A 25519-nucleotide genomic window follows, 5' to 3' on the forward strand; every position below is an offset into this window, starting at 1 on the left:
TCACCTCATTCCTGGTGCAATTATAGGCGTGGACCAGAGGTTTTACAAAATCACGCCAACGAGATTTCTCTGGGCTTTCAAGAGTACCTAGCATGTCTAGTAAGGTGCGATTAAATCGCTCAACGGGATTGCCCCTAGGGTGGTATGGGGTTGTTCTTACTTTGTGTATGCCGGTCACTCGACAGAGCTCTTTTATTGTGTTGGACTCGAAATCACGTCCTTGATCACTGTGTAACCTTTCTGGCATTCCATAGTGTACCATAAAGTTCTCCCACAGACACTTTGCCACTGTGCGGGCCTTTTGGTTAGGTGTTGGTATGGCAACCGCAAACTTAGTAAAGTGATCTGTAATCACCAGTATGTCTTTGGTCCCACTTTTGTCAGGTTCAAGGGAGAGGAAGTCCATACAGAGGAGCTCAAGGGGTCTGGTGGTGTTAATGTTTACCAAAGGCGCAGCTCTCTCAGGTAGCGCCTTCCTCCTTACACACCTGCCACATGTTTTGACTTTTCTCTCAACATCCGAAGCCATTTTTGGCCAAAAGAATCTGGTTCTTACAAGATCCAGTGTGCGGTCAACCCCCATATGACCCATATGATTGTGTAGGCTGGTCAAAACTGAGTCACGCAGGTCAGCTGGGAGCACAAACTGATAAAAGGTCTGAGAGCCCACTTGGCGCCTCCGGTACAAACTGTTATTACGGAGTTCAAGGCGATTTAACTCCCTCAACAACAGTGGAAGCTCAGTGAGTTCATGTCGCAAGGTTGGGGGTGGTTTTTCTCCCCGCTCGATCTGGGAAATGACATGCTTTATACTTTGATCAGCTCTTTGTTTACTCGCAAGCTCTGCCTCAGTTAGGTGGGGGATAACTGGCAACCCACCAAGGTGATCTTCTTGCCCATAACTGTCAGGCACAGCAGTAGCTGAGATGGCAAGAGTTTCAACTAAAGCAACACCATCTGAAGAATCTGGGCCATCATAACTGACACTGTAAATGAGCTGTCTCTCACAGATTGCTTGCACAACAGTTTGATCTACTGCATCTATATTTTCTGGATCAGAGAGGTGGCCCTGAGTAAACTGTCTTATGCGCTCTCTCTCTTTTTGGGATTTAAGATCATCAACCAGCTGCCCATGAGGCCTGCGGGACAGTCCATCTGCATCGCCATTTTGCTTTCCTGGACGATAGAGAAGTTTGAATGAGAAAGTGGACAGTGCTGCCAGCCACCTATAGCTTGTCGCATCAAGTTTCGCTGTGGTCAGTATGTATGTCAGCGGATTGCTGTCAGTAACAACAGTGAAGTGGTTGCCGTAGAGATAATCACTGAACTTTTCTGTCACCGACCACTTGAGTGCTAAAAATTCCAACTTGTGTGCTGGATAGCGACTCTCACTCCTTGACAATCCTCTGCTTGCATAGCCTATGACTCGACATTGACCCTCCTGTTCCTGATACAAAACAGCACCGAGTCCAGTGGTGCTTGCATCAGTGTGGAGAACATAGGGCGTCTGGGGATCAGCAAAACCTAACACAGGGGCGGAAGTAAGGCTCTCAATCACCAGGTCAAATGCCTGCTGGCAAGCGGGTGTCCAACGACTCCCAAAGACCTCCTTTGGGTTGCGGTACTGACCTGCTTTCTCATCTGACTTTAATTTCCTGTGAGAAGGTGGGTAACCAGAGGTTAGATTGTGGAGGGGCTTAACGATGTTAGAGTAGCCCTTAACAAACCTCCTGTAGTACCCAGCAAACCCAAGAAAAGATCTCAACTCTCGCAGGTTGTTTGGGACCGGCCACGTCTTAAGGGCAGCAATCTTCTCCGGATCAGTCTCGACTCCATTCCTGGAAACTACATGCCCAAGATAACGGACTGACGTCTGGAAGAAGACACACTTTTCACGTGATAATTTCAACCCGAACTCTCTAAGGCGTGTGAGCACCTTCATCAGCCTTTCTTCATGCTCTTCTAGAGTCCTTGAGAACACAATCAGGTCGTCAATAAAGACTAGAACATCCTTTAAATGCATGTCCCCCATGCACTTTTCCATTAGTCTTTGGAAAGTGCTAGGTGCATTAGTCACTCCCTGAGGCATTCGGTTAAATTCCCAGAACCCAAGCGGACACACGAATGCGGTCTTTGGTTTGTCTGCTTCCTCAACTTCGATCTGGTAATAACCAGACTTTAAATCAAGGACGGAGAACCACTGGGAACCACTGAGCGCTGAGAATGTGTCTTCCAGCTTTGGAAGAGAGTATGCATCTTTTATGGTCTGGAGATTGAGACGCCTGTAGTCTATGCACAATCGGACTTGGCCATTCTTTTTCCTGACCACTACTATAGGTGACGAAAACGGTGACACTGACTCTCTGATGACTCCTGCATCAAGAAGCTCCTGAATGTGTTTGCGAACAGCTTCGATGTCTTGGGGGTGTATTGGTCTTGCACGCTGTTTAAAAGGAGTTTCATCTGAGAGTTTTATGTTGTGTGCCACCTTATCTGTTCTGCCAAAATCCAAGTCATGTTGTGCAAACACGTCGGGCATGTTGTTGAGCTGCTGAGTGATGCGATCTCTCCATTCAGATGGAATTGGGGACTCACCGAAATTCAAGTTTAAGTTGTGCTTGCTGCTTGACTGTGCCTCTGGTGACTTTGAGAGGGGTTCTGATTGTTTTACTACACTGTGCTCCTGTAACAAGATGCTCTGGTAAGCACTTATCTCTGCAATCGCACATTTAGCGGGAATGACTATATCATGGTCAGACTCATTACTGATGACCACTGGTAGCTTATAGGGCCGCTGCTGGGGAATGTCGACTAAACTAGCTGTAACCAGCAAGCCACCCGGCAAGGAGGGTAATGATGGTTGCTCAATGACTACAAACTTCTCATTCTGCAAGCAACAAGCTACAGCAACTCCCTCAACTACTACAGTTTCACCAGCTGGGATGATTTTAGAACTTCTGCCTTGCAATGTTACTACACTGGGTTGACTGTTGTTGGTTTGTTTTTGTCTAAGCTCAAGACATTTAAGAACTGCTCTATAGCCATGTGGGATTGGTTGATGGCGTGTCAATCCGGCTTCAAAGTACATGTCATACAGTACATCAAGCGTATTGGTGCCTATAAGCACAAGAGACTCTGAAGTGGCTCGAATGTCAGGAACTACCAAAGCGAGTGTATTTACATCCATTGACGCTCCAATAAACTCTTTTGGAAAAGTTACAGTCATTTCTATGTAACCCAGATAGGGTACGGACTGTCCATTTGCTCCTTCCACCTCCAAGAGATCATGTAGTGGCTTAATCTCCTGCTCTGGAAAGTGCTGTTCATAAAATGACCGGGGAACTGTTGTTACTTGGGAACCCGTATCTAGTAGGCAGCTGACTTCTTCACCTTTTATGCTGACTTCAGCAGTGCTCTTGGTACCGACCAACCCCTTAGGGAGTTTAAAAGGGTGGTTCTTACTTGAATGTTTTAGATTAGCACATGCTTCAGCCTTGTCTTTACCGTTTACGTCTGAGGGACGTTGTTGACTCTCTTCAGTCCCTGTTTGTCCCCCAACAGGAACTGCTAGTCGTTTAAAGGCAAGTTAAGACTGTTTTGTGCGTCCCACATTCGCTGCTTCTCCTCTAACTGTTTTTTCTTTTCAGCTACTAGAACAGGGTTTCCCCTGTCTGTGCAAACTGGGGCAATGTGCCCATCCTCCCCACAGTTAAAGCAGTACCAAGGCCTGGGTCTGAAATTCTGCTTTTTCTTGGCCTGTTTTAGCATGTCTTTGTTTGCACGGTCTAGTTTTTGTACTTTGCCTGGACTTTTCCCTGCTGCTTCCCTGTTATCAACCCCCTTTGTCCTTTCCTGTGCCATCAAATAGGTTAATTGGCTTTGTAAACTGGCTACTTGTCTCCCAAGATCCTCAATAACACTGAGACTGACCTCTGACTTCTCTCTTGACTCTGCACAGGCCCACGCACTTTGGAGCTGAAGCTGGCCACGTTGCCTGGTGGTGCCAATGTGTTTTTTCATGCGACTAGCTTTAGCTAACTGTCTGTCTTCTTCTGTTCTTAGTAACAGCAAGAGGTCAGTAAATGAAGGGGGGTTGCTTTTCTTCTGCTCAAGTTGTAGGCAAGAAAGTAACGAATTGTCCCAGCATCCTCTACAGAACTGTTTAAGTAGCTGTTTATCTACATCGGCCGGTGCAGCCCCACCCCTTCTCACAGCTAGGTTCAATGCTAATTGCAGTCGGTGAAGATAAGTGGAGGGTTTCTCACCCGGGTCTTGAAGGGTGTTCATAAACTGGGCAAAAAGTTCTTCCCCATCCTCAACAGTACCAAAGGCTGAGTCCAAGAGCTGCAGGTAAGCGATGGGGGGTGATCCAGGCCGTAGCCCTTTGACCACATCGGCTGCAGGTGAAAATAAACATTCAAGAATTCTTCTAGAAATCTGAAGATGGGACATGCTGGGATCATTTAAAAGCAGTTCGATGTGTGAGCGCCAAGTGTCGTAATCAGCTTCATTACTGGGTCTGGGAATCTTTCCAGAAAAGGAACGAAGCCTCACTGGAGATTGCAAGTGTGGGCTTACACCTTCACTCCTTACGATATGCTCAACTACCACCTTCTGTATCTCTGCTGGGTTTATGTCACTTACTGAAAGGGACGGAGCTTTTCCTCCATTAGTGAACAGGACTGAATCAGTGGCATTTAAGCAATTTCCTTCCCGTGGGGCATTCAAGAGTGAGACTAGGGGCTGTTGATCTTCAGGGGTAGGGGGTTGAAGTATCAAAACTGGGGTCTCAACATGTGAAGGGGGGACTTCTATGCCTACGGGTTTCATAGCTTCAATATCTTCACCAATCTGAGACATCATCTCTTTCAACACTTCCCCATAGTCTTTGCCACTTAGCTTGGCTAAGCCCTTTAACTCAGCTAGATACGTTTCTGTAGCATTACTGCCAATCTGCGTAGTGTACACACTGCTTAATGCTTTAACAACATATTTAGCACATGGATCACCCTGCACTGTGTGCGTGTATGGCAAAAGTGGCTCTAAGGTCGCTAAAGCTGACCCGCTCGAAAACTCAATGATCAGGTTTTGGTAAAATTCTGATTTAGAATCATCAACGAGAAGGGCTCCTTCGATGGAACCGTACTCCCTAAGGAAGTCTACAACTTGCTCATCCTGATCTGCTACCTGTGTTACCCCACTAACAATCACTGAATTTGGAATTTTAACACCTGACTTCTGTATGAAATCCATTTTGCATATTCTTTCAATATTGATATTCAATGTCTCTGGCTCCTGGCTGGCTCGCCAATTATGTAACCCTATTTACGAGGTAGTAATAATGTACATAGGTTTAATAGTCTAGAGTAGTCGTAGAGATTTCAATAAATACAATTTGGACCAGAATCAGAAGACGCTAAATTGTTAAGAGCCTAAGAATTGAATATCAATAAAACATGCCACACCAGAATGACAGTTTACGCAACCTGTATTAATTTCACAGGGTGGAACATACATACAAGAAAAAACACATTCATGAAAAATAACAAACTAAAATAATAAAGTGCGCACGTAAATAAACCCCTCTCTGTTCAGTATCATTGAGCCAAGTTGATCCTCGGTTCGACCTGCCTTGGTTGAGAGTTCAGTTTCACCGTTGGGGCCCTTTTATTTTACTTGTGATAGTGTTTGTCCTACCACCATGAAGATGAAGAAGGTGATCCTGGCAATCCGTCTAAAGCCAGAGTCACAAACACGGTTGGCTCGCCACCCAGCCACCCGGACTGGGAATCTATGACTCGCTGTGAGAACGCCTGGAACGTTTGGATCTATATCACTCCGTGGAAAGGATCACTGCACGATGTTTCCAGCTCTTTACCAAAACCTGACCTATAAATAAGGCCAAATCATTTCTTTCAATTACCATTCAGTGAATAAATGGACTGCTACAGGCTTCCACAAAATAAAATGAGATAATATTTCAGTACACCTATAATGCCATATAAAAATATTTCTCTCGTTGTACAACAGCTCTTATGTTTCTTCTCAGGTATCAAACTATATGAATTTCTCTAGTATCAAAAGTAAATTTACATAAATTGCATTCTTCATAAAGACACATTTCAAATTCAGGTTTTATGAAACCTTATGATAGTAACATTAACAGTATGAAAAATAAAACTGCATGAATTGCATGTAAACATTAATCAAATTGTATCACTTTAAATTAGAGGCATTAAGGCATTAGTGTGCTTATTTATCCCCCTCTGCACCGGTAACAGTGGAAGAATGCACTAAAAATATTACCTCTTTAAGCTTCAGTGACCACAATAAATTCCACAATTTTTAACATCATTATTTAACAAACTATTTAGCAACAGTATGAAAAGTTAACATTTCTTTTTATAACCCACAACCGAAATAACTTGATGGTTTCAAAGACAATAACCAGTATATCGCTAGCCTATTGTTGCTAATTGCCTTTTTAACATATGCACACAGCAGGCCCCACACCTTTAGCTTTTCACAATGAGCACCTTTGCATTGATTCACCCATTAACACAGATTAACATAGATGCTAGCGAACTCATAAACTCATCAGACTAGGTTTAACACAAAAAGGGCAGCAAAAGCCTGGTCTGTTACCATGAATATTAGCAAACTCAGATGCCTAGATAAACAACTCACCATTTTAACGGAATTCACTGCCTTTAGCTCCGTGACAACAGTGGATTCAGGCACAGCTTTCGTTTACACTCTAAATTACAATAAAGTATAATCAGTATAATCCATAATGATTACAGAACTTGTTTAATTTACTTCATATTGTTTTATCCACCTTACCAAGCAGATAACGCAACCTCCTATGCTCGAATGCAAGCGCCAAAAGAACGTGCAGTGACGCGAAACTAGAGGTGTAACCGTAACGGAGCCTAGCTAGCAGCTGATTGGTCAGCTCAGTGCCTCGTAGAATTTACCCATTGGCTCACTGACAAATGCATCAAAAATCCAAAATTAAAGTTAACCCTTTCGTGACTGGGTTAGACAGCTAATTGGGGTTTCTCATTATTTAACCTGGCTACAATTACAATACATCGTAATTTACAGCACTATGTTAAATATTCCCATATGTGCAAAAAGATGATTTTTCAGCCTTTAAGTTAAGGATATGTTTATTTGTCGAAATAGAACTTTAGTTAATACTGACCAAAGACCGCGCAGGGAGGTCAGTGGAGGAGGGCGGATAAGCGCTACAGTCAGAAAGGCTATACCGTCCTCAGGTAGGCTTCGAAAAGAGGCCAGCGTTTGCATAAAATTTGACCATCTCTAGTAACCCCTGCACTATATAATAAGACACAAAAACAGCACATTGTCACACTACTGTGTAGTACTGTAATGTTACTTTTTACTGAATGAGTTCACTATTTTGAAAGCATCTGAAGGTGTTCACACTGACAGCAGTTTACAACAAGACCAACATGAAAACTTGGAATTCATTAAAGAAGGGTTTGCCAATGTGTGACATCATACTGTCCTCTGCTAAATGTTCATTTCTGGCTGTTCATAGTGTGGCTATGGCCCACCAATGATTTCAACACACACCATGACCACTAATACAAACATGCAAAACTCCAGCAATAAAATCAATGTCTGAACATCCTGTGAGCTGACTATCACGCTTCAGAAAAAAATTACAATGACTAAAATCCTCATCGCTTGGACTTTTCAGTCTGTTACCTGCAGAGCGAGCAGCATGATTTGGATCCAGAGGTGCGGCTGGCGGCTGGTCAGTGAGAAACAGGACTTTCCGTATAGGCAGTAATGTCCTTTCAGCGGACACGAGAACGACAGCTTAGCTACACAACCACACTGTGTGTCTGGAACAAATACACAAGCACAGAAGCTTGAGTTGCTTGAGAATGTCATAAAAAATGTATTAGCCAGACAAGAACGTACTAAAATATATACTCTGGAATGATTTGTCATATAGCAAAAAAATATGATAATAAAACGTATGTTAAAAGCAATAATTCCTGACAGAAAAAAAACAGTAAGAAAGCTATCAGGCTCATGTGATGTTATGGGGCGGTTTCCTGGACAGGGTTTAAGACTAGACCCAGACTAGAGGTGTCTTGATTGAAAACAACTTACATTGACATATCCTAAAATATATCAGTGCGGTTGTAGTTGCAGTAATGTTTTTTATTAGGTATGCTTTCTTTAAATGACTTAAATACCCTAATTTATCTAAGGCCTAACCCTGGTTTAAACTATTCCCTGTCCAGGAAATGCCCCTAAATCCACTCAGTAATCAGACAACATTTTTGTTTATTTTGTAATTATTGCTACAGTTTATATCCAATTATGCTGTATATCTAAATTTGTACCCATTTTACATACATTTTAGGGGTAGTACATCTATGTTTTAACTAATATCTGATGAATCAGCGCACAAATTATTGCGTAATTAAGAATGATAACAGCTTCATGTCTACATACTCGGGTGACACACTCATGCCCACCCGTACAGTCCAGATGAAAGAGTCATATCAGTATTTCTCAGAGTGTCTGTGTGTTCCGTCTATTGATTATACAAATCACGCAACATCAGCTGCTCTATAAACATCATCCATCATCTCTTCTCTTTCCACCTCACTGTCCATGTGTGTATGAGCGTCAGGAGGAGTCAGGCTGCTTATAGACGTTTACAGTATGTGTTTGGGTTTGTATATGTGAATCTGCTGGTGTACCATCAGCCCGAAGGACCCAAAACACTCCAGATGTCTCTTAAACACCACATATCTAAAGTTTTAGCTCTTATTTTCCTTTGAAAATAAAGAAAACTTCAGAAGAGGCATTTTAAATAACTAAATACAAAAAATATGAATATTACAGTAAGTTTAAAGGAGCAGTTTTGTGAAAAAGGTTATGATTTATCATAGTGACTCCAAGCTATTGATTCTGTTAATCAAATAAATAATTCATATTCATTTGGTCTCACTTTAGGTAGATTATTATTATTACACGAGTAGGTGGTGAGCAGGGGGTGTCTTCTGTGTAATTGAAGTCAAGTAAATGGTTCACTTGACAGATTCGTTCATAAGTCTGACTGCATGTTTTAATGCTTGAAACTACAATGAGATTTACTGACACATGGTTTAAACACCATAAAGGCATTTTCAAAATGCTTAGTTCAGTCACATTTTTTTATTTCATTCTTTCATGAACGAGATATAACAGAAGCCACTCATAGGGTGTATTGCTTTAGTAAGTAAAACCAATAAAATTCTTCTTCACGAAATTTCTTTTAAACATAACATCTTAAGTTGAATAAACATTTAAAGTAATAGTTCACCCAAAAATGAAAAAAAAAATCTGTCAACATTTGCTCACCCTCATATCATTTCATACCTGTATAAATTATACATGTATAGTGTTCTGATGAACACAGAGAAAGATATTTGGGAGAATGTTAGCAATTTTCAATTCTGTGACATCATTAACCATTGTAGAAAAAATTGAAAGGTAATCAAAGATACCCCGGAACTATTTGTGTTCCTAAATTCTTCAAAATAGCTCACATGTGTTCAACAGAACAACAAAATTTACAGTATTTTTTTCCCTACCATGGGAGTGGAAGATGTCACAGGACTGAAAATTGCTGACATTCTTACAAATACAGTATCTGTCTTTGAAGGTTTGAAACAACCTGAGGATGATTAATGATGACAGAACTTTTATCTTTGGGTGAACTATCCCTATTACCTTCTTGTCATTTCAGTCCTGTATGACTTTCTTTCTTCTGCAGAACACAAAAGATATTTCGAAAATTGATGGTAACCGAACAACAGCGGTACCAATTCTCTTCTACTGTATGCAGAAAAAACTAAATGGGAACCGCTGTGATGTAGTTACCAACATTCTTCAAAATATCTACTTTTGTGTTCTGCAAAAGAAAGAAAGTCATGCGGGTTTGAAATGAAAAGAGGGTGAGGAATTATGACATAATTGTAATTTTTGGGTGAACTATTTATACACTACCCTTTAAGTTTGATGAACAAACACAGAAACATAAAAAATGACATTGAAACGACTAAACAGTGAAACCATTTTTTAGGGATGCACCGATATCCAAACCGTAGTTGTACTCAGACTCTTAAAGATACACCTCAAATCTGATATTACTTTCAATTTATATGTTGCCTGTGTAGAGCGAGTCTTTCATGCTGCACGCACACAACGCTTATGTTCACACATGCCCATGTGTCATGCCAGCGCAACAGGTCTCAGATTGATTTTTTACCTCACTGTGGCTCAGCAGGAGAGTTGTTAAATAATGTGAGTGAGGGGGTCAGAGACCCGGGCCAGTGCAGGGGTGTGCATCTGGAGACCAGAACAACAGCTCCCTCATAACAAATCTAACATATTCATTCAGATTATTATTTTAAAGTGATAGTACACCCAAAACAAATGTCATAATTTCCTGCCCCTCGTGTCATTTCAAACCTGTTAGACTTTCTTTCTTTCAGAGAACACAAAAGAAGAAATGTATGGGATAATGTGCAGGCAGCCGGTTGTTATCGCAGAAATAAGCCCCGGCAGTGTGATGAGGACCCGACGAAAAGCAAATGTGAATTTGAAATATTATTTAGCTCATTTTTACCGAATGCAGACCATCCGTGAGGACAAGCTGTTTACTTTTGGTGTTAAGGAAAGAAACAACGTTCAAATGTCACGAACAGGCAGTTTAGTTTAATCATTTGTAGATATAATGTCATACAGAATATGTTATTATAAGATATATTTATAAATATTAAATTTTGTCAATGAACCTGCAAATGTCGCTACTGGCTAATCAGAATCAAGTATTTCAACGACCCGTGTAACTATTGTTGTTAACTGGCACCCATTCACTTGCATTGGTTTTGTGTCCATACAATAGTCAATGGGGCCCAGTGCTGTTCGGTTACCAACTTGAAATATCTTCTTTTGTGTTCTGCAGTAGAATGTCATACCGGTTTGAAATGAATTGATGGTATTGATGTAAATGATGACAGAAATTTCATTTTTGGGTGAACTATGCCTTGAAAAAGAACAGTATTAATAATAAAACTGTGATATAGAATTTTATATTCAAATGAAATCAGACCTCAAAACATCACATATCCGTAGAAATGTACATACAGTAATGCCCGATTCTTTTTGCATTCTATTCCGTGAGCATATTTGTTATTTTAAATGTAGACGTGCGGCAGCCGAGCGGAAACAGGGGGGCGATTTTTTTCAGGAGAGTCAGCATCGTGAAAAAATCTCAACTTTTCAGATTGCCGCAATCGCACCGCAGGTCATGTGACAAGAACCAACTAGCCAATATAGACGAGCGCAATGAAAATGGAGACAAAGATGATCACAGCATAACTAAACCTAGTAGCAGAGTTATTACAAGGTGTTTTCAGTGCATACAGTCCTGCTCACCATTACAGGCTCCCCTTCATTTTTTGCATAACTTCTACAATATCTTCAGAAATAAATAGAAATGTACCAAATTTATATCATCAGGATATTTTAGTTGGAGATCCAAAGTAATTTAACAAAGAAAATAGTTTTTTCAACTTACATATTGTAATTTCAAAGAAGAAACTGAAAAAACAGCATATGCAGCAATAATGGCACCCCTGTTTAATCTAAAAGCTTCTTGCACTTCTCAGCTGGTATTTTCTACCACTCTTTCTTTGTAAATTGTTCAACTCTTGAACTTTGCCAGTTTATTTTCCCCAATGGCAGATTTCAGCTCATACCAAAGCAAAGCAGCCCCACAGCATTATGGATCCTCCACCAAGCTTTACTGTTGGTAGGGTGTTCTTTTCCTTGTAGGCTTTATTGCGCCGTCTGTAAACAAACTGTTAGTGTGCATTGCCAAAAGGCTCTATTTTTGTTTCATCTGTCGACAGAACATTTTCCCAGAAGGATTGTGGTTTGTCCAGGTACTCTTTGGCAAAGATTAGTCATTCCTTTTTTTGTCTTTTCCAGCCATGGTGTCTTCCTTGGTCTTCGCCCATGAAGCCCTGTTTGGTTTAGTGTGAGGCGTATGGTACTTGATGAAACCATGACCCCAGACTGTTTCCAGGTTGGTCTTTGCAAGTTGACATGGTGCTTTGTCCACCATTCGCACCAACTTTCGAAGACTTCTCTCATCAATTTTTCTCTTCCCCCCATGTCCAGGGAGGTTCTTGACAGTTCCATGCTTGGCAAACTTCTTAATAACATTACACACTGTTGAAACAGGGATACCAAGGTTTTTGGAGATGGCCTTGAACCCTTTGGAGGTCTTTTGTTCGCTAATTATCGCACTTCTGATGTCCTCAGAGAGCTCCTTTGTCTTCACAATTGTGACAAAGAAACAGGGGATAACAGATGTTTTTTTAAAACACGGAAGTCTTCATTCATTGGCTAATTCATGTCACATGTGCACAGACAATTTATCAGAGGTGATTCTCATTTGTGATTTACCATAGGTGAGTCAGAATGTGTTTCCATACTGATTTATAGCAAATGGCGCTATTACCAGTGACACAGCAAGCATTAAGTTTTTCTACTTTTTCCTTTCATTGTTTATTGTTTTAAATTGTTGTTTATCATTTGCTCTTTTGTATCAAACACGAGTTCTCTATAGAACAGAAATGTTTCACTTGATTCCTTTTTTTCTAGAAGATATTCCACATTATGTACTTAGACTTCATGAGTGCCAATAATGGTGAGCAGGACTGCATAATCCATATATCTATTGTTAATACCTCTTCATCTCAACGGCTAATGCGGCCCATGGTTGCTTAGCGATGTCAGACGCCAGTAGAGTGCAAAGTCCAAGGAGAACACAGTGCAGCTCGCGTATTACGCTCGGTTTTAGACGCGAAATGTGAAATATGGACAACTTCTGTTTTTAGTATTAAATATAAAAAATTCTGTGCTTATGTGGCTGATGCAACAAAAAAATACTAAAATACTGATTTGTACATTTCAAAATATCAGTCTTTTCCATCACACAGCCTAAGGACACCTGAAGTCCTCTATGGTAAGCGTTTATATGGACAACTTTATAATAACTTATGGTGTTTTTTGTCAATTTAGAGCTTGACAGCCCCTGTCCCCATTTACTTTCATTACACCGCATGAAAACATGTGCCATGGTTATTCATAATTTGTGTTTTTACTTGAAAAAGGAAATAGTTTGGAACAGCATGAGGTTAAATAAATTATTTTACACAACATTTTGAACTATTGAACTATTTGTTTAAGACCGGAAAATGTTTTTAGGTGACATTTAGTATTACACATAAATCAGGGAGATTGTTATTATGTCTGGTTTGTTCCGTTACCTTCAATGACACATTGCTCAGGTATCGGGATTTGTTTTATCATCACCGCACAGAAGGTTTTAATTTCCTCCATGTTGTCTCGAAGGTGGTTCCACAGACGATCTCCCTCCCGGGGGTCTCTAACCTCTACCTTTTGCCACTCACTGTTTGGAGATGTGTCTGGAATGCTTTCTGTGGGGTCAGTGTGGTTCTCCTGCGGGATGGAGGGGGATGAGGTGGTCTCTGGGCAGGGTTTGGTCACACAGGAATCAGGCTCTGGACTAAGCTCCGAGCCTTCGCCCTCCGGGCTGCTGTCGGAGTTAATGGATAGTGTGCGGATAGCGTGAAGAGCCAAACTCTTTGACCTGAACGGCACGAGTCAAAATATTATGGTACTGAGGGTCAGTTCATTTTCAAGCAGCCTGTGTGACTGTACTCACATTATTCCAAATGTTTCCAACAATATATAAATAGTAGTTTAGTAATTAACATTCACATAATCTTAAAATGTATTTTAAAGTATTTTTTAAGCATAAAATTTACTTTAAGTTACATGTACAGATCAAACTTGCCTGTTAAACCTCATTTCTCTGCGCTCATCTCGTGCTGCCTGGCCCAGACTGTGACGTCTCTGTGGTCCTGGAGACTTGCCCTCTCCCTCAGACTCCGCCCCCTCGTCGCCAATCTTCTCCTCAAAGGCCTGGATCTTCACCTGTAGCCGCTGATTGTCATCAAAGACGTTTGAACTAGACTCGGATTCACATGGCCTGGACATTTCCTGCACCTTCTCCTCTCTCCTGTCCGAAATAGTGTTAGCATTTGAAATGTGTTGCAAACTAGACAATATGTACAATATGTTGTATACCAGTATACTATTTTTAAAGTGCGCTACAATTTTTTAACAGTAGTTTGATCCTTTTTGTCACATTATTGTGTGTTTAATTCATGAAAGTGTCCAATTGCCATCTTGGAAGCTAAAATATGATTTTGCAACTTAATCCAATTTGTGTTTAAACTCTTGTGTCCCGTTTTGACGTGCAAACTCTTGGCAGTGCATGAGGAAATGAGTCAATAAGGAGATGATACTGTTCACTACACATTTGTCACACTTGAAATGGGGGGTCAAGCTGGGGGCATTGCTTTGTGAAATACCATGTAATGTGCTCTTCTATATACTATTCTGGCAATGAAGATCACCCAGGTATGCCAAGGTATACAGAAAACGTGCATACAGTGCATTGCGTAATTTCTGAATTAACTCAAATTGGCTCTAATAACTTTTTGTTTGATTTTGTCTTTCTTCCTATAAGGCTGTGCAACATTGTATCATTGTAAAAAGCTCTACATAAACACATTGAAATTGAATTGTTCATGAGCTGCCCCACAAGATGTTGAAATAGATTTTCAAATAAACATTTGATAATAAATAAGTAAATGAAATCTAACTTTGAAGTCACTGTTTCTATATAGAATTCAGTATGGAATGCTTGTGAATAGTCGTGTATCGCTGTCGCTTATTGTGTGGAGAGAAACTCTATATCACATGGAAAATATATCTTTCCTATTGTGACATATTGTTTGGTGTAGACACGGTGTAAAAGCTGTAACATGCTGTTGCAAACTTAGCCATGAACAATACGAACACTACAGTACACAAATACACAATTTACGAAGTCGAAACGCAGTTTATAGAGTCATGATAACTCATGAAGGTCTGTGTCTCTTCAGAGTCAGACAGTGGCAAATGTGATCCGAGTGTGATTATAATTTTATGTTGTGACTGCATGTTTATATCTGACTATTTTTACTCACAACTAATGATTCTAGACAATGCATGAACTGGATTATCCTCTATTATCCCCAAAAAGAGCTGCTTATGTTTCACTAAAATGTACACAAATGAGTCTACACACAAAGAAAAAACACACACTGACTTCCTATTGACTTGTTGATGTCGGTGTTCTTATTTTATTACTTATTGTAGTTGATGTTATAATGTTATTAATAGTATTAATAAAAGTTAAAAATGCTTTCATGCATTTTTTACTTTTATTAATATTATTAGGATTGTTAAAAAAGTAACTATTTATACAAATATTTTCTACTGCTCATTGGTGCTATTTTTCAAATGACACACCGATATGTGAAATAACATCAACTATCATAAATTGTAGGGGTACTGTATGAGTATGTACTATAACATTTCAGTATCCCAAGTACTGTATACTTCAGGTTCATTTTATTAATCATAGTGAAGTTCAAGTATATTTTTCAAATACAAGTAGGTATAGACGTCATAGACGTCACTTTCCTATGTGAACACGCGGGGACATCCCCCTTGAGTGGCAAAACTTTCGCTAAACTGGGACTTAAACAGTTTAAACAATGATTACTAGAAGATAAGTACAGATTAGTATATCTCGATAAAAAGGGTTCAACTATAGAACAAAATGAACATTTCTGTCAGTGCAAGTCAATGTTATCGCCATATTGGAGAGGGCAAGTATGCATTATGAATCATACAAATAAACAGAGATGGGGAGCTGCGTTTCTTCTGAATAAAAAACATATTAATATTTGCATTTGGCAGCAATGTTGTAATGTTTATATATGATTCAGTGTTCAGTTCAGCGTCTATGCATGCCTATGATCATGAAGACCTTGATAAGCTTGTTTAGGTGTGTTTATTCAGGGTTAAAGTTAAACACTGGAGGAAAGTGGATCTCAAGGGCTTGAGTTGAGAAACTCTGATATAAATCATAGTTCCCTATATAGTAGTAAAAAAAACATATGTAAAAGTATCCGAACCCTTAAAAAAATTTTTGGTTACTTTTGTTGTTAATAAGTAAGTCTTAATAACGTGTTTTTATCATCATACTGAACATTCACAACCTTCACTATCACTATTCTGACTAGACTGCCAGCACTTTGATTGGCTGAAGGGATCCGTGCTGAAATCCACACAGATGTCTGCAGGTTATGGAGCTTATAAACAGAAGTTACTCTCTCATAATAAAATGTCGAAGACTGCTGTAAAACAAATGACCAATGTTGTTTCACAAACAAATTGTGTAACATATCAAGGCTAGTCAGGAAAATTGTGTGTGTGTGTATACCTGGCCGCTGGACTTTCAGCCTCCAGCATGCGTCCCAGCAGTCGAGCGATGGCACTGAAACTGTTGCTCATACGGTAGATGTCTTTTCCTCCTCCGCCCAGGATGGAGGTGTAGCGATCGGTCAGGGAGCGAATCTCCAGCACCAGTATGTGATGAACGCTGTGCTCCATACTCGCTAACAGAGACACCAGATACTGCAGCACCACACGAGCTTGACCCTGAACACAAGAGATGGACAAGATATCTCATAACCTGGGTTTTATTCAAAAAGCTTAAAGTAAACTAAATAGATACTGAATAGAAACCACTTAGCAATAAATATATATACTGTACTACATATTTAAAAATATGAGTATATAAAATATAAGAGTTAAACAAAATCTGAAATTTTATTTTAATAAACATGTTAAATATTATGTTTAATATATGTTAAATATGAAATGAAGTATGAACATTTTTTTTATTAATATAAAAAAATATGAAATATTAGAAAGGATTTTAAACTGATCGGAATTGGCTTTATTAAACAAAAATATTTTCGGGGTTTACGTCTTCCATCAAACAACGTGTCAAAGCAAATGCAAGCCTATTGTAAACAAATACTAGCCTATTGTAAAGTGTTAACGTCTTATCTATGTTATTTCACAGTTTTGGTAAGTTAACTATTATTTGAAAATGTGGTCCCTACATTTTTTAACAGTAATTTATAGACCAAGGTAAAACCAAGATACTTTAAAGCATAATACTGAATGATTACCATTGTCATATAAAGCTTGACATTTTCACGTTCCTAAAAAGTACTTCAAAAGAACATAGCATTTATAATGGTATATATCCTAAAACACTGTAGCACCAGCTTTTTGTTAGAGGAGATCTTTTTTACATTAGATATGATTTAATTAGCTTATGCTGTCCAAAAAAGACCTGGAACTAACATTTGGCTGTATAACACGACATTTTCATTCTAAATGGATCCAGAAACAGTATAAGATCACAACATGATCAATTCTGTTTAAAGAATTCTTTAATGAATGTACACAACCGGGAATACATTATGTATTGCACAATAGATTGAGTCTGGCTGTAGCCTTCAAGTTTCTAAAAGCGATATTTCATTTGAATTCTAACCTAATATGTGACTCTGATTCAAAACACGTTTTGACTAAATCAAAGTGGTGACTCAAAGCAAACACTAAATCATGGCAAAAGAGGAGATACATAGTAAATTATAATACTGGCATGAGCAATTGTATTTCCCTTTAAAACTTGACATTCGTATTAGCTTATGTGTTAGATCAAATGTGTCAGAATCTATGGAGAGAATCATATGCAGATTGTGATTGATATATTTTGGCTGATCTTTTCCCTTCCTTAAATGCCAAAGCTCATGGGTTGAAGAAAAATAATAAAAATGAACTCATCTAAAAGCTGCAATCTATTACTTTTGCCTCTCTATCGCCATCTCTGTCTGTAACATAAAATAAAGGCTACTTTACCTTTCTTTGGTTAGGTCAAAATCAAATGACGTTTAAACTCACATTTCCTGAGAAATCATATACTATAATTCTAACCGTAGCATTAGATCAAGCTGCTTTATAGGATATATTTAAAGTTAAATCTAGCTAAAGGTCAAGCTTCTCATTACTTTAAAGATTTAAAAAAATCTAAAAACTGCAGATGGCAAAGACTTCCTTCTCTCTCTTTACCTAGAAACAGAAAAGATTAAATTTCACCTAGAAATATTTCGACACAAAAGTGAGGATAACAACATCCAGTCACTCTCTGACAGGCGAAAAACAAGCTGCAGTTTCTATTCCAACTCAATGAGAGGGCAGAATGCTGGCTTAAGTATGTGAATTTTACAGGTTGAGCACATACGTAACATCTGTTTGTGTTTAAGTCAGACACAAGCTTTGGGCCGCACGACTGCACTGCAAAGGTGCCAAGAAAAGCCTTGGCCAGCCAACTCCGTCCCGCAGACGCAGGGCTGAGCTGTGGCTTGATGAACCGACGCACTTCATCATCTTCCTGTAATCTCTGTTTACCACCGCCACAAATCTAAACAATTCTATCAGTTTGGTCTAATGATGTCATTTTCATCAGAACTATTAGGTTAAAGCTGTCAACCAAATTCTGTGCAGCGGTACTTCACTCTTTTGAGTTTGAACAGGATTGAAACTTGAGTGCAATGCATACGAGACGTAATGGCACTGTTTCAAAATCTAGTAAACCAACTATGCAGACAGCATAGGGGTTTTAAAAACTTGATGACTCATGCTGCACTGTTAAACTTTTTGTCCAATCAGATGCAAGTATGACCCTCCTTCAGTTTACTAAAATTAAAACTTTGAAAGTGTTTTTGTTTATTGAAATAAAATAAAATATTGCCCTGAAAATTATTGGGGAAAAAATAACTAACAAAAAATGTTAATGTTGCCACTAAAATTATAATTATAAACAAAACAAAATTAAATTAATCTTATATAGCAACATAAAAAATAAACAAGTAAATAATACATAAAACATAAAACTAAGTTGCTAAATATTTAGCCAAAATAACATACACTAAAAATCTAAAAAATAAAAGCTAATTTAAAATAATATGAAACATAAAATCAAAACTATAATAACTCAGGTCTCTCCCCCTGAAATCCTGGTTTTCATTAATGGCTATTTCTCGAAAAGGACAACGTTTATATATATATATATATCCCACCCAATAAATACATAGGTATAAAAGAAAAGAAAATGAATGAAATTTCCACGCTGGTTTAAGTGTAGTATGTAAAGTCCTACAGAGCTGCTGCGTATAGCAAGCCGAATTAGCTTTTAAACATTCTCAGGATTTGAATTCTTGATATCAAAAATGCAATTTCTACTAGTAACAAATTGCTACTTTTGATAACAGCAATTACATTTTCATTAGTAAAAATGTGAATTCTTGAAATCAACAATCACGCCATCACTCGCAGAAATGTGTAATCTTGACATCAAAATTTTAATTTCAACTAGTAAAAACATATTTCTTGAAATCTGTAATTGCAATTTTGCTGATATCTGTAATTGCCATTCAAATTCAATTTCAGACATCAACAATTAATTTATTACATGTTCAAAATCTTATTTCAGATATCCGAAATGTAATTCTTACCAGCTCTTTGTTTTGTGTTTTTGTATATAAATAAATAATTTGTGTTAACCCCTTCATCGCTGAATCAGAAATTAGCATTTTTACATGTAGTAATTAAATTGTAGATATCAAGAATAGACAATATCACTAGTAATTACACTATTCTTGATATCAAAAAATATGTTTTTTACTAGTAAAAGTTGCATTTCTGATATCTGAAATTATATTTTTGATATGTAAGAAATTAATTATTGATATCTGAAATTGAATTTGAATGGCTGCCTATTTTGACATATAACAAGTAAAAATACAATTACAGATATCAAGAATACACATTTATGCGAGTGATGGCATGATTGTTGATTTCAAGAATAAAAAAATTGAATAATGAAAATATAATTAATGATATCAATAATAGCAATTGTAACTAGTAGAAATTATATTCTTGATATCAAGAATTATATTTTTTTAGTAGAAAAAATTGAATTGTCGATATCAAAAATTCATATCCTTAGAATTATTGAAAGGTAATTTGGTTTGCCATAGCTACGATGTTGTCATGAGACATTATGGCAGCTCAATAGTATTCAGGGGCAGGCACTGCAATGGTTCAGATCTTACTTAACAAACAGATATCAATACGTCCATTTAAATGGGAAATCGTCAAATCTTACGCAAGTAAATTATGGATTACCTCAGGGATCGGTTTTAGGACCCTTGCTTTTCTCCATATACATGCTGCCCCTCGGCAAGATTATTAGAAAACATGGAATTAGCTTCCACTGTTATGCAGATGATACTCAGCTATATATATCATCAAGACCAGATGATTCCTTTAAGCTATCCAAACTGGCAGAGTGCATCGAGGACATAAAACATTGGATGACTAGTAATTTCCTCCTTTTAAACTCTAGCAAAACAGAAATATTACTTATAGCACCAAAATCAAGTAAACAGAATATCTCCGATTACAGCCTGCAAATTGAAAGCTGCACTGTTACTCCAACAAATACAGTTAAAGACGTAGGCGTTATATTAGACGGCAACCTGTCATTTTAAAATCACATCTCAAATATCACCAAAACAGCCTTCTTCAACCTTAGAAATGTTGCCAAATTACGAAATAGTTTATGTGTTGCAGACGCAGAAAAGCTTATTCATGCATTTGTGACCTCACGGCTTGACTATTGTAATGCTCTACTTAGTGGTTGTCCTGTATCTTCGATAAACAAAAGTTTTATCATCGCTTCACTGGCTACCCATTAAGTATCGTATTGATTTTAAAATTCTTTTAATTACTTACAAAACCCTTAACGGTTTAGAACCTACTTACTTAACCGAGCTTTTATCCCATTACAACCCATCACGCTCTCTAAGATCTCAAAATTTAGGACTTTTGACAACACCTAGAATAACAAAATCCCAAGGGGGACGAGCTTTCTCATACGAAGCATCTAAACTCTGGAATAGCCTTCCTGATACTATTCGAGGGTCAGACACACTCTCCCAATTTAAATCTAGATTAAAGACACATCTTTTCACCCAAGCTTTCACTTAATGCATAGTTAATGAACAGCAGCTACGCTAATTATTCTCTTTATTCTCTTTCCGCCTCTGCCTCGGGATGCCCATCCCGAGGTAGGAAGAAGTTCCATCATGTCCAGGCGACCGACAGATGCCCATCCCCTAATTTGAGATTACGCCAGCTACAGCTGCAGACTGACTGACCATCCCAGCTCCATCTAAGGCAATTCCACCACCAGCCAAGAGAAATATGACCATCGGACCATCCAAGCTCAGACCACTACATCCCCAACGAAGAGCACTTTACAATAATTATTTTATCACCTCTCAGAAGTCTAATTTTAAATACAATTCTTTTGAAGTCATGGTACTTCACGTATCGACACCTAATACTAAGGACAAAACTTCTTTTAAATTTATTCTAGCTACTGTATATAGGCCTCCAGGGCACCACACAGATTTTATTAAAGATTTTGGTGGGTTCTTATCAGAACTAGTACTGGCCGCAGATAGAGTCCTTGTCGTCGGTGACTTTAATATCCATGTAGACAATGATACAGATGCCTTGGGACTGGCTTTCAAAGACACTCTTAACTCCATGGGCGTTAGTCAACATGTGTCAGGACCCACTCACCTTCGTAATCATACTTTAGATTTAATTCTTTCTTATGGTATAAATGTGGACGATGTTAAAATCGTTCAGCAGAGTGAAGATATTTCGGATCATTACCTGATATTATGTTTGCTTCAATGGCCTACGGCTGCAAATCAAACTCCTTGTTACAAATATGGTAGAACGATTACTTCAACTACCAAAGATGCGTTTCTCGATAATCTGCCTGAATTGACTAAAATATCTAGCATGAGTCAAAACGTTGACGATTTTGACACTACTATTGAAAATTTTAACTCTACTTTCTCGGAAATATTAGACACAGTTGCTCCTCTGCATTTAAAGAAAATTAAAAATAGCAGCCCAACACCGTGGGATATTGAACACACTCATACGTATAGAGGTATTTCGTATAGCATGGAAGGATAGTACTCGAAATTACAGGAATGCCATAAAAACGTCTAGATCCGCCTTCTTTTCAACACTAATAGAGGAAAACCATCACAACCCTAGGTTTTTATTTAACACCGTGTCAACAAAAAATAAGTCGTCATCGACGTCAGATTCTGATTATCAGCATAACAGTGATGAATTTATGAACTACTTCACGAGTAAAATCCAAGATATAAGAGAAAAAATTATAACAATGCAGCCAGAAGTGAAACCCGCTGAACAAACTAACTACAGCACCCCTAAGGAGAAATTGCAATTATTTTCTACAGTAGATCACGATGAACTGTCTAAAATCTAAATCAACAACATGCATGCTAGACCCTATACCTACCTAAGAAATGCTCCCAGAAATTATAGATCCTCTTCTCAGTATTATTAACTCATCTCTGACATTAGGACATGTGCCTAAAGCAATTAATGTGGCTGTTATAAGGCCTCTTTTAAAAAAAAAAAAACTCGACCCTAAAGAACTAGGGATTTACAGGCCTATATCGAATTTACCTTTTATATCTAAAGTTCTGGAAAAAGTAGTTTCAACTCAATTATGCTCCTTCCTCCAAAGGAATGACATTAATGATGAATTCCAGTCTGGATTTCGAGCATGTCACAGTACAGAGACTGCTTTGATCAGAGTTACAAATGATCTGCTTTTAGCATCTGACCGTGACTGTATTTCATTATTGGTGCTGCTAGACCTCAGTGCTGCATTTGACACCATTGACCACAGCATACTTCTACATAGACTCGAAAATTACGTCGGCATTAACGGAATAGCGTTGAAATGGTTTAAGTCTTATTTATCCGACCGTTTTCAATTTGTAGCAATAAACAATGAGGTGTCCCGCAAATCACAAGTCCAGTACGGTGTACCACAGGGCTCAGTCTTGGGGCCTCTGCTCTTCGCATTATACATGCTACCTCTAGGAGATATAATAAAGCAACATGGAATTAGCTTTCACTGTTATGCTGATGATACTCAACTTTATATTTCCTCGAAGCCTCATGAAACCCAGCAGTTCCATCGAATAAAGGATTGCATTGTTGACTTAAAAATGTGGATGAGTAAAAATGTTTTACTACTAAACTCGGACAAAACAGAAGTGTTACTTACTGGACCGAAAACTGCTATGCGTAACAAACAAGAATACTGCTTAACGATTGACGGATGCCCCATAAAATCCTCGTCATCAGCTAAGAATCTTGGCGTTGTATTCGACAGTACTCTGTCATTTGAAAGCCATGTCGCCAACACCTGTAAAATTGCATTTTTCTGTCAACCTTGCACTGGTTACCTATAAAGCATCGCATTAACTTTAAGATCTTGCTTATTACCTATAAAGCCCTACATGGTCTAGCGCCGCGGTATTTGAATGAACTTCTATTGTATTACAGACCTCCACGTACATTGCGCTCTCAGGCGTCCTGTCAGAATTTCAAAATCAGGTGCAGGTGGTAGATCCTTTTCTTATCTAGCGCCTAAACTTTTTTCTCATCTTTTTAATCTTGCATACACTACTCCTCCATAATATTAATCCTCAAAGGATTTAGGCTGCATTATTTAGATCAACCGGAACCAGGATCACATCCAACAACAAATGATATACTTGTTGCATCAAAGAGTGCAGAACAGTACTCTACTCTCAGCCAGTCTTGTCTCTTTGTTCCAAGGTTACCGCAGGATGCAGTTCATGCCCAGACCTGATGGCAGAGCTGAGAATGGGAAGCGGTGACCTGACAAGAGCTAAGAGGATAGAGCTGGATAAAGGACGCGACAACTTTGTTTTTCCTACAACATTTCAAATGCTATTAGATTGTTAATGATAATCTTAAATCCTTAATTTTTATATTTTTACTAAGCCTTGTTGTGCAAGCACTGTTGAGCTTGTGCAGAGGCAGCAGCTTTTGCCAGAGGGGAACTTGAATCCCCCTTGCCTGAGGTTTTTTTTCTCGATGGGAGTTTTGGGTTCCTCACCACCGTTTGCATATTGTTTTGCACTATCTGCCTGGCCGGGGGGGCTGCTTTAGAATTCATACTTGTATTCAATGTGTCTCATTTACAGCTGCTTTGTAACAATGAAAATTGTAAAAAGCGCTATATAAATAAAGTTGAGTTGAGTTGAGTCAAAGACGGACTATTTGTATTATTAATGCTGAAGTTACAATATTTGGTATTAAATGCTAAACAAAAATCACATGTCACCAGTTTGAGTGCAGCTAGGACACGTCAGAGGGGATCTGGCCCTCCCGGTTGAGCCTGGTTTCTCCCGAGGTTTTTTCTCCATTAATCAATCATTGGAGTTTGGGTTCCTCGCCACAGCAGGGCAGTGTTGGCCTGCTCACCGGGAGACTGCATTCATTCATTTATTTATTTAATTAGAAATTAGATATTATTTATTAGAATGATCTTACTCGTTGTATAAATACCATGCACTGTGCTGTGTTTTAACTTTTCTGTTTTTCCTGTTTGCCCCAGTAAAGCTGCTTTGAAACAATACACATTGTGAAAAGCGCTATATAAATAAACTTGAATTGAATAGTTTTTGGTAGAGAGTCATTGTTGTTATACAAAGGACAATAGAACAGGAAACAGTTCAGTGTAAGGAGGTGATGATGAGAGTATCAGTCTCAGCACTGAACCGTAATTACCAGAGTACAAACATTCTTTACTGTGATTTACCCTCATAGATTTGTTTCCTCAGTTAGAAGTCAGCTGAAAGTGAAACTGAGCTCATCAGAGCCTGTGAAAACTCTCAAACCAGCAACAATTCTGCCCTGTTTACACCTGATTCTGCATACACAATAGTCTCAGGGGATCTAAACACAACCGTTTTAATATGCTTCAATATTTCTGATTTTGTGACCACAAAGAAACAGTTGATCCAAAAACGAAATCATTATTCATCCTCATATTACTTCTATTGTTCTCTGTAATAAAAAATACAATTTATTGCACCATTTCCAGTATTCTTTAAAAAACTAGTTTAAAAATAATTTATATTGTGAAGCACTATTCAAGTACATTGAATTGAATAAATATGTATGCATTTAGTTAAGACTGTTGAAGCATTTCTGACATCCATCTAAGGGGTATCCCCTTTTTTCATGCCTTGCAAAAAATACTTATATGAAGTTTATGTGATTAAGTTCCTCCCATGTGTTACTCTCAAGAAAACCATCTCACACTTCACATATGTAAAGCTTATAAATGTTTAGAACATATACAATGTGGTCATTAGATTGCTAGCATTCATCTTTTTTGGTCTTATGAGGTGCTTTATGTAAAGGTGTGTCTTCTGTGTGTTATTCATTAGCGCCTGAACTCAACCAG

At 38.4% G+C, this 25519-nt stretch overlaps 1 protein-coding gene across 4 annotated transcripts in view; it reads right to left on the minus strand.

The window, feature by feature from the left end:
* The window catches only part of veph1 (ventricular zone expressed PH domain-containing 1), a 91730-nt gene that overhangs the window by 25832 nt on the left and 40379 nt on the right, over positions 1–25519 (minus strand). For all 4 annotated transcript variants that reach the window (XR_008908774.1, XM_056765491.1, XM_056765495.1 and 1 more), the window contains 4 exons: positions 16472–16689; positions 13928–14152; positions 13377–13720; positions 7738–7877 (listed from right to left, as the gene is read on the minus strand). Coding sequence is in view for 3 of the 4 variants with exons in the window: in XM_056765491.1 (XP_056621469.1) it covers positions 7738–7877; positions 13377–13720; positions 13928–14152; positions 16472–16689 (927 nt within the window). In the remaining variant the exon portion in view is untranslated. The remainder of the gene's footprint in view (positions 1–7737; positions 7878–13376; positions 13721–13927; positions 14153–16471; positions 16690–25519) is intronic.

This window comes from Triplophysa dalaica, chromosome 14 (genome assembly GCF_015846415.1).
Source record: "Triplophysa dalaica isolate WHDGS20190420 chromosome 14, ASM1584641v1, whole genome shotgun sequence".
NCBI classification, from domain to species: domain Eukaryota; kingdom Metazoa; phylum Chordata; class Actinopteri; order Cypriniformes; family Nemacheilidae; genus Triplophysa; species Triplophysa dalaica.